The 10,713-nt window shown below is 40.7% G+C and overlaps 1 protein-coding gene across 5 annotated transcripts in view; it reads left to right on the forward strand.

Moving 5' to 3' along the window:
• Positions 1-218: 218 nt before the first annotated feature.
• The window catches only part of elf2b (E74-like factor 2b (ets domain transcription factor)), a 19,084-nt gene continuing 8,589 nt past the window's right edge, over positions 219-10,713 (forward strand). For 3 of the 5 annotated variants that reach the window (XM_005919153.2, XM_005919157.2, XM_005919158.2), the window contains exons 1-3: positions 220-589; positions 7,457-7,577; positions 7,681-7,930. In XM_005919153.2, coding sequence (XP_005919215.1) covers positions 7,503-7,577; positions 7,681-7,930 — 325 coding nt within the window. In that variant the 5' untranslated portion in view covers positions 220-589; positions 7,457-7,502. Of the gene's footprint in view, positions 590-3,174; positions 4,138-7,456; positions 7,578-7,680; positions 7,931-10,713 lie in introns of those variants that run through there. The other 2 variants (XM_005919156.2, XM_005919154.3) reach the window with 2 other exon arrangements.

Raw genomic sequence — 10,713 nt, forward strand, 5'->3', positions numbered from 1 at the left:
TTCCAAGTACTGATCTCATGTTCTCTATGCAAACAGAGCATGCTTTTCATTTGCTGAAGACAAACCCGAAGGCAGAGAGATCCACAAACAAGCATCTGATGAGAGGAAACAGCATTTGGTCTGCACTTTAGTCACGTGTGGACTGTTTGATTTAAAACCCACTGTGTACAGCTGTAAAGAATGACTCTTTAATTGTTGGTGGGCTGGGATTGTTTATGATACGGCGTGACGTCACTAGTGTCACTTGCCTGAACAAGCAGAGAGTAAACTGACTGAGCCAGTCTCCATGAGCCTCTGCAGACTCGACCGACCGTTTCGCAGCTCACTCACGGACCTGCATTTACACCCCAGAATCGCGGATAACTTGATTCTGGTCGGCCGGGAGGATCCGGGAGGTCTCCTCCTCCCTCTCCTCACCATGAAGGCGACCAGCTAACGCTAGCCGAGCAGTGTCCGCTAACAGCGGGACTCCTCCGGGCTGACAGTTTACAGCAGCGGCGGGTTCAGAGGAGGAGGAGGAGGTTAGCACCCAGCTAACCACACACTGCTGCCTGTGAGCCGATCAGGAGCTGAAAGGAAGGATTAGACGGTGAGTGAGCTCTGTAGCAGCGTTAGCCACATGGTTTGTTGTTATCCTCTGTTTACTTGCTTTTCTTTCATTGCTAACTTAGCTAGCTAGCGTTAGCGAAGTTAATGCTCCACATTCAGTTTCTGCTCGGGGCTCTCAAAGAGATTTGGGCGTTACATGCTGAATTGAGTAGACTATTAGTTCAGGGAGGTATCATTTCAATAACAGATTCCCTCCTGTGGGCTGCTCTTTATGTCCAACATAGTCTTTGACTCCAGGTTAGGGTGAGCAGGTGTCCCAGTTTGTATGGGACTGCACAGCACCTTCAGCCTTAGTCCAGTTGACATGTTTAAGTTATTGTGTTACAATGAGAGAATAATTGATAGACACCAGCGTAAACCCCCCAACTTTAGCAAGAGTCATTTATATGTATGAGAAGCTGTAAAAATTGGATAAAAATTAAATGCAGTATATTTATAACTTTTAAAGATCTCCACACCAACACGTTGTCTTTATGAGGTTTTAATTTGCTTTCGGAAAGGCATCAGACAATAACACAAAATACAGCAGCTGTTTGTTTTTAAAGTTATATACGCTGTTGACATCAGTAATTTCTTTGACATTTAGTTTGTCGGGATCTGGTAACTACTGCATGCATGTAACATATAAACCTGTGTTGACAGAATAGTGTCAACACAGGTGAGTGTGCGGGTTGAGAGGCAGATTTGCATTATGATGTTATAACAGGTGTTGTGGTCAGAAGTAGGTCATTGTTGCTCATGTATTTATTCTTTTCCCCCTCATTTCCTGTTAGAAAATGTGATTAGCTGAAAATAGAAAGATTTCCTCTACACGCTGTAATGCATTTTGCCATCAATGTTGTTAATTAATTAATTTTATGTAGGCCCTACAAATATCCTGAATAGGAAATGTAATGACACAACAAAGTGGTGGGGGAGGGGGGGGGGGGTTTATTGCTTTATAATACTTAAATAAATAAATACGATAATATAAAATATTATAATAATAAACACTTGTTGCAGATTTTCTTAAATCTTTGTCGCACATCATTTTTCTGCAGCAGTTCTTGGACAGATTGGACAAAAATGAAACCAACACTAAAACCTCATTGCAGTTGTGAAGCATGGTGGAGGCAGCATCATGGTTTCAGAGATCTGCCTTGTGAGTGAATGAGTGGATAAATTAACCTTGTGATGATCGAACAAACTGTGTAGAAAAATAGCCAATATAATAGTGTGCATTATAAGGTTGATTTATGTGTGGCTTATATGGGATTTATTTATTTATTTTAAATGTATCTCTGGCCTGATTCAGCACGTGCCCCCCTGCTGGTGCATGTGTCAGCTTAACGTCCTGATGTTAATCTGAGACTCTGAGGAATGACCTGCGAAGGGTTAAAGATATCCCGACTGTTCTTAGGGCTCCTGAGATGATCTGAGATCATTTGTATGGGTAATTATTACATTAGTATTAACAAAGAGTTCACACTCTTTCTCGCAGTTGTGTGCGTTGGTGTGTGGAGGTATTTACAGTTTGATTGTGTGGGGCAAAGGACCTATTTAAATGCTGCAGGCTGGGAGTGTCCACTCTTTGTGCTCGTTCATCATTAACCAGACAGCATGTCCTGCAGTGCGAGTCAACAGTTGAACTGTGTGGTCTGAAGGTTTCACAAATGTTCTCCACTGCAAACATGGACCCTGGGTCCAAGGGGTTGGTTGCCACAGAAGATGATGTATGATGGGATACAAGAGAGGTGTGCAAGTTTAAATCACAAAAGGTTGCACTTGTTGTGTGTGTCTTTATATTTTGGGCTTGTGTGACTGTGGCCGAAATTATGCTCATTATTATTTAATGTTATAACTTGATTTTTGGGACATCGTGCACTTGCTCTTGCTCCTTACTACACTTGAAACCAAAGTGTTTCCAAAGAGATGAAGTCATTTTACTTCATCTGAAGCTCCAACAGCCTGTAGAGGGAGTGAATTTGGGGTTTCAGAGAAGAGTGAAAATGCTTCAGCCTAAAGAAACAAGAGAGTGACAGCATAAAAGGAACAATTTTCATCTGAATTATTATGTTCTTATAGTTGTTCAAAGCCATATATGTAGCTGATGAGTTTTCTGAATCACATGCATTATTCAATTTGCACAGAGGATACAAAACAATGCATTTCTAAACTGCTAATTCCATCTCATTTATACATTGTATTGTGATAAATATCTCTGTAATAATTGTGTCATTTAATCCTTCTAATATTCATAAAAGGCAGTTTTAAGTAGTTTTAAAATGAAAGTTGAAACAAGTTAAACTTGAGTTAAATATTTGATTAGTCTGTCAGAAATTCAGATGAATTATTTATTTATTTTTATCTGTTTTTATGTGTTTATTTTTTTTATTGAGTTGGCCTCATTCACTACATTGAGTCACTGGACTCTACTCTGTTTGTGCAGATTGGAGACTTTTGGAGTGTTTTTAATGGATTGTCTGATATAGTTTGATGTGACATATAGATCATCCGAGAAGCTTGTCTTTAGTTCTTTTTAGTTGGCAAATAATTAGCGTGTGCGTGTGCGTGTGTGTGTTGCACCTGCATGTTAGAGTTTGACATGATAAATTACAGTCTAACTTCAAAATGCAGCCTCCAGAACTATTAGGCGATATCATAATGTCTCTTATCTTTCATGTTGATAATGATATGAACGATAGTCCTGGAACTGCATTATGATCTGGTAGAATAACACCAGCACGGAGATATCAGATACTTCATATGCAGCAGAGGTCGACCAAGGACTCGGCTGTTAATGGCATTTTCCCCCATGAAGCGTGGTACTTAAACTCTCCACCATCAATACGCAAACTGACTACTTGAATAACTGACATCCAGAAGTTAAAGATTCAGCATAGCTGATTTACTTCACACCATTTTGGCAGTGCTGGCTTGTGTATTGTAAAGCAAACTAAAAATTAAATATATAATCAGTAACTTAATGGCTGTTTAATTCTTTATATAAGCGGAGTGTATTTTTCTTTTGTGTGCCTGTATGAATGGAGTCGGGTGGGTGTCAAGTAAATTCTGAGGTCATACTTGCTGTGTATGTGCTTGTTCTGTCATCTGTGTGTGTTTGGCGAAGGCCAGCAGGGCAGGGCACAAGGCATGGCGTTGTATCGTGACCAGCAGCCCCAGTTACTTGGAACAAAAGGGCTGTTGTTGAGAGATCATGTGACTGTGTGTGTTCCACCCTTGTCATGTGATGTGAGCTCAGGGCAGGGTCTGAGAAGTGCTGAGTCGCTCTGAGAGGTTCCTTCCACCCAGGGAGCAGGCAGAAAACGAGCATGCACACAGGAAGAGGAGAGTGCCGGTCGGGTGGATGGATGTCAGGACAGAGAGGAATACGGAGACATCTTCAGAGACGCAGAGAGATTCAGAATAACTTCTGTTGCTTTCTCTACAGCAAGAAAACATCACATCCTTCTTTCACTCTCCTCGATTCTCTTTTTCTCGATTTCAGTAAAGATGCAACGCAGAGTTTTGCATCGGCTCTGCGGCGAGGCAAGTTTATTCTAGTTTTCTTTTTAGTTCATTGAGATTGAGTGGTGGTGGTGGGATGGCTTACCTGATGTCACAATGGCTGCTTAACCTCACAAAATCTGGAGACTTCGCTTACTGTGAACCCAGAACAACATTTGTAATTAAATTTAGCTGCTACTCTGCTCTCATCCTGGCAATCGGTTATGAAGTTAAAGGTGGGTTTCGCACACATGCAGAGGAAATGCAGACCGGCGCAAACATTTCCCATTCCTGGAATACCAGCATGACTAACTGACTTTTTACTCATTTATGTTTGAGCTGAGAAGTGAGACACAGCCACGTGTCGTGTAGCAGGTCCTGTAATACTTGTTTGAATCAGTGCAACCGGCCTGAGAGAGCCGGCTCTTAACAGATCTCTTTTGTGTGTATGTGTGTGTGCATGTAATCAACCCACTGTGGAACTGGCCCTGCAACCTACGTATTCAATACCACTGCAGATTGTTTAGTTGAGTAGGTGAAAGGGTTTTTGCCGATCAGTGTCGTCATATTAGTGAAAACCTACAGTACACTTTCCACACGCAGGAGTCTGTACTTTGACACTCAGTCGCTTTCTGATGGACAGAGTGAGATAACTTGGATAGTTTACGAAAACCCTGTGTGTCACAATCGCTGACTTCTCCATGAGCTTGCATAATAACGTCTGACGGTTTGAGCGGAGTAGTGAAACGCAGAGAAACGCACACACACACCTATATTTGGTTACCCTGTTTCTGTGTCAGAGAGCAGGAGGCATGAAACCTCAAACCTGAAAAGGTACAGTGTCTCTAACGTCTCACTTTAAGCGCACTGAAAATTTTATGATTTTATTACAGATAAAGCAAACAGTTATGATAACGCCAAAAGGCCATTAAAAAGTATTCCAGTACAGAATACAGTGCGGTCGCTCAGTCATTTTAGCTGCTAAGTAGCCGGATTGCTTGAGAGTAAAGGAAGGTTTACTCATCTTTACTTTCAGAATAGAAACCTGCAGTGTCTTGATTTCTGGAGGCTTTACACTAAATGTCCGTCTTTGAGAGGGGTCACATGATTGCCAAACATGTCTGTGAGGATAACGTAGCCCTTACAGCTCTGCCAATTAGTGTCTGCCATATGATGCTGAATAATTGAGCAGAGGACTTCTACTGAGCTGATAGCATTCTGGTTTCAGTAGCCGAGGGAACACCAGCACAGCATGGCTCATCCATTATACAGCACTTGGAGTAACCGAGCATGTCCTGAAACACACTGGTGGAGCGCGTTTTGTGGTCAGCTTGGTGCACCAGGGTGGGTATAAAACTATAAAATACTAGCAGTGGCCAGTGGTACCCCTCAGCCTCCTAGTAGATGCACCTATGGTATGAATCGCTTCGTTCTCGGATTCACAAACTTGGGTGTCCAGGCTATGTGCCCACCTGGCCGTCAGGGTGACGACAATACCGCCTCAGCCTTTTATGGCTGAGGAGCAAAAAGCCCTGGACCATGCATGAATCCCATGTCTTGTGTGTTGTAGTTAATGACCTGCTCAGTTTGTGTCTTCTTTGATATTGAAAATAGAGTGTAGTGCATGCTTCAGACAAACCTTTTTCTATAAAATATATCTGCAATAAGCTATATTTGCATTAAAATCCTATAATTATCTTAAAATCCTGTCCATGCTGGCTTTCCTTTCTTGCATAGAACATTAGTAAACATGTATTCAAATGCATAGTTACTTACATCTGAAAGTTTTTGAGATCGCAAAACCAAGTTTTAGCATCCTAACTACCAGCATGAGGACCTATTATGCTCTATATTTATATTCAGTTCAAAAGTATCTGAAACATTTTTAGCTCTTCTCCACCCTTTCTTTCTTTCTGATTGGCTGTCCCCTGTAAACAGAACGTTCAACCAACAGTTGGGTGGGGCTTAGAGCTATGTGCCTGAAATGATCATAATAAAAATATCCCTTCTCCTTGACACCATACAGATCCAAGAGTAGAAAAAAAAACAGACTGAGCATTTTGGAGCAGTTTGAAGACTGATAGGCAGCTGATGCTCGCTGTTGTCGTTCTTACAACAAGTGAGACATCGTGACCGACTGATCATGCATCGATGCTGTTGTGACTAGAGGCTAGAGGCATGACTGCGTCACTATCTGCCAGCATGTCAATGACACATGGGTGCAGAAGCTCAAAGGTTCCTAAGAATTGCTGCACACAGGGAGATTACTGCAGAAACCTTTAAGGAAACTGCTTCAAGTGCTTTGTTTCCTATTTCAACATCTTCTTTTAATATTCCAGCAATGAAGTGGTGACTTCTTTAATTTTTCTGATTTCAACAACTATCAGCTGCCATGAGTCGAGCTCGCTTCAGAAGAGATTTTGTTTTTGTATTGTGAGCATCAAGTATTGTAACAGTTTATATCATGTTAAAAAAACAAGAAAAACCATAATGCGGACTGTTCTCCACACAGTGAATTTTCTAGTCCTGCACGTGGAGTTGCAGGCACAGTGTAAAAGCCCTGCAGGTTGGTTACTACTGTTACCCAGACATAGTTTGTTAGCCAGACCAAGTAATGCTTTCACAGCAGAGCATATGAAAGCACAGTTTAATTCATTTCTTACACTTTTTAGTGTATTTAGAGTTAAACCCCTTTCAAGTACATGGAGGAAGTTTGAAAGGGTTTCTGTGTCTATGCTTGGTGAACTATGATTGTTTTAGGGAGGGTTGGAGGTGAGATACTTTGATGCTTTTAGTTTTACTTTTACTGAGAAGTTGAGTTTTTTTTTTTTTTAAATTTTATTTTCTGTTTGACATACCTTTCTTTCCTTACTTTCCATTTGACAACATCAGACCACACCAACCCTTTAAACAGTGGGCAGTTAAAGATTTAAATGACTTCCTGCTGTTGTGTTCATGTTTGTATATGTTTTGGCCCAGCAGTGCAGCTCTGACGGGAAAGCGAGGGCCCTGTGGTTCCACCTTGTCTTGATCTTCCACTGGACACTGTGCATGTGTTTCAGGGGGTGGATTTGGCTTGTTGCCAGCTCATTTCTTCCTGTTACAGCAGAAAGGCACTTCCTGTAGGCTAAAGCCAGAAGGGTGGAGATGAGCGAGATGAGATTGCTCCCTTTAATGAGAGCTTGGCCTGTAGTTTGGACAAAGGAGGAAGGTGTGGCAAGGAGCTGGCCAGTTTACTTCTGTTTTGTAATGATTTGTACTCTGATTTTCACAGCTTTGGGAGCTTTTTAGTGAGACTGGTGTGTGGACTTTTTGTGTTAATGAAGTTTTTGTTTTTGTTGCCGCTTCTATTTTTTTCCAGCCCACCAGGCAGAGCAGCTGTGGCAAATTGCAGACGAGCATGAGTCATGACCTCAGTGGTGCTGGTTGACACTGGTGGGACAGTGGTGGAGTATGTCACAGCTGAAGAGGACCCAGAGCAGGTGCAGCAGACACAGACAAACTCATTTCAAACTTACTCTTTCAGTTAGAAACATCTTTTTATGACAGTTTCTCTTTTTTATTCTCCTTGCCGACTTTCTCCAGGAGGAGGGAGAGTGTGAGGTGGACTTGGAGCTGGAGGGAGAGGTGGAGGGTGAGTGTGAAGCCGAGGAGGCCTATGAAGAGGAAAAGGAGGAGGCTCAGGACTACCCAGCAGTCATAGTGGAAGAGGTTCCTAGTGCCAGCCTGGCTGAGGAGCAGAATTACTCAGCCCAAGTGTTGTTGTATGGTGATGAGGCCTATATCATGCAGGAAGTGGGAAACGAACAGGAAGTGGAGACGGATCGGGACCCAGGTGAGGAAAAATGTTTTGTGTTACTAAAAGTGCGCCACGGTCTTTGTTATGTTATTGCATCAGTCAGATTTTGAATAGTCTTTCCAGTTAAAACCAGCATAAAATCAGATTTTTTGGAGAGGTTATTTTATTGCCTCAAAGGCAATCAGAATGATTTTTAAAACTGCACGTGATTGTATTTAAAAAAAGACCCACAGCGGACCGTCCTGCCCAAAGATACAGAACAGCAGTGTGAGGGGAAACATACGAACATGAGATTAAAGAGGCCCAGCCAGTTACAAGAACCTCGATAACACTTAACTCAGGCCATCAGCTTAACAAAAGACACCAACTAAATCACTGAGCAACATCTGTGCTGTACTTAAAAAAAATGTCCTTTAAAGTTCAACATAGCCAGACTTTCTTTGTGTTAGCTGGATGAGTAAATCCTTAAACCTCGGTCAGAGATGACTAATATTATGATGGTGAATATCAACTTTCTGTTAACTCAGGCTTTCTGCTTCAGGTGTTGTTTCATGCATCATTTCACTCTTCGTTAGCACAAAACTGACCAACTAATCAAATCAGGAATACGGGTGATAAGGATCAATAAAGAATATTTTTAAGAAGTCAGAAATCAACACTCGTGCTACAGATAAAGCAAGAGAGTAAAACTGCAGAAAATTAGTAATCGTGTGAATTCATTCCTTAACTGTATTTAGGGGTGCAAATTAGAGCTCTGAATCTTTAAACTATATTTAAACTATTTAAAGGTTACTCGGTGCATTCAGGCCCTTACTCTTGAATTCCTGTGATTACAGCAGGGCTTCCCTTGTATCTGTCACTATTCAACTCCCAGTACTTCTTTGGTGATGGGAGTCAGCACACTGGGAGTGCACTGCCACCTTGTGGGTGTTGTTGTGTAGTTGAATTTTCTGTTTTATGAGGTTTTATCCCGTATTTACTGGCTAATAACTGTGAATAGCTTTAGCGTTAGCCACTTTGCCTTTCTTAGCTTCTGTAAAATGTCCATGTTCAGCCGGGTGAAGGAGGTTTAAGTGTTTGTTGTTTCCCCTCCTCACAGTTTACTTAAACAAACTTTGTGTCTTCACTTACAGTGAAAAGCTTTCATACTAACAAGATATCAGTGCGTGTTTGTGTGCCGCTGTGCACATGTCCTGCGTGCATGAAATAGACCAGCTCATAACTGGACATATGTGAGACTGACCGGTCGGTGACCTCCCCGAACAGAGAACATTGGAAATTTTGATTCTGGTCCTTAGACAGTCAATCTGTGCGTCTCTATTAAAGATGATAGAAAAAGTGTATTTTTTTAAAAAAGAATAATTTAGAAGAATAATTTAATAATAAAAAATAATTTTATCATAATAATTTTATAAATAAAAGTCTGTCCCTCTGCTCATATTTGTTTTAAAGATGCGGTTACATGTTTGAACACACTTTTTTTGTGTGTGTTATGTGGAAAAAAGACACGGTCCACAGAATAGTGGCTCTCAGTAAGAAACCTGTTGAGTTCACATTTAAGATGATGCATTGAAGACATGTAAGAGGCAGTCTGATATAATTAATAAACCGGGAAAACTTTTGCCAGCTACACAAAAAATACCTGATGTAGTAAATCTGATGATGTAGTAAACTCATATATGCAAATTATTCTTTCTTTCTTTTTTTCCCTTCATTTGCTCAGAAGGTTTTCTTGCAATTGTTTCATGGCTCAGACTTTAGTTTGGTTAGATTACCAAGTGCACAAAACAGGAGAGTCATTTCCTCAAGGTGTAGAAAATGATTAATGAACTCACCGCACACTTGGTTTGGGGGTCACTGGTGGAGCGCAGAATATCCTCAACACAATTCCATTTGTTTTGCAGTTTTTCAGTGAGATCCTCCTTTAAAATGAGCTGTGCCCGCCTTTAAATGATTTATTTTTAATCCCAAAGAGACATAAATACTTTTCAAAGCCTGACTTGCATAGGTGTCCTCCTACCACACTAGGTGTTAGTGCAGTAGTTCATGTGTGAGTATTTAACCTTTGCTTTACCAAACTCCATGTCTCAATTTTACTTAAGTTGTAAAGTATGTGATTTAAAATGAACTCCCACATAGATAATAGATTTATTAAATTGCAGCGTTTCAATCCAGCTCACCTTCATACACACGTGTGTAAATGGGCCTGGAGCTCCATGCTTGAAATCAGGCTTTGAAGTTTGTACAAGAAGAGAAAGACATCCAATCAATTTAGACATACAGGTTTTTCGATCAGGTGAATACTTCATACTTTTTGCTTCATGTGTAGCATCATCATCAGGTAGTTTATTTCTCTTAGTCGTCTCAGAAACCACTGAATCACAATTAAGCTCACTGACATTCATCAATAAATCATTTATAATTGTATAAATATATGATGTTAAGTCGCAACATATGGCAGATTTGATCTTCTTTATTTTTCCACTAGCTCTTTTAAGTTGACCAATCCTAATTTAGTTTGCATAAATTCATTATTTTAATCCTCACAAAGCAAGTTTATTTCTTATTAGGCCACATTCCCTTGTGTGTATGTTGTATTTCAGTTCAAAATGCTGTCATATATTTAAAAACAGTGCTGCTCTGCCCTCCTGTGGCATTGTTATGTGCCATGACCTGTAAGCACATGCATGAATATGTATCTATATGTATTACAGATAGTCAAAGTTAAGTTAGTAAAATGGTAATATGACAAAATAAATAAAACAACGATAAATACTTTCCAGCTCCAGGGGCGTAATTTCCAGGGGGGTTAGGGGGGT

The sequence above is a fragment of the Haplochromis burtoni genome, unplaced genomic scaffold (genome assembly GCF_018398535.1).
Source record: "Haplochromis burtoni strain Fernald_Lab_line unplaced genomic scaffold, NCSU_Asbu1 Contig_35, whole genome shotgun sequence".
NCBI classification, from domain to species: domain Eukaryota; kingdom Metazoa; phylum Chordata; class Actinopteri; order Cichliformes; family Cichlidae; genus Haplochromis; species Haplochromis burtoni.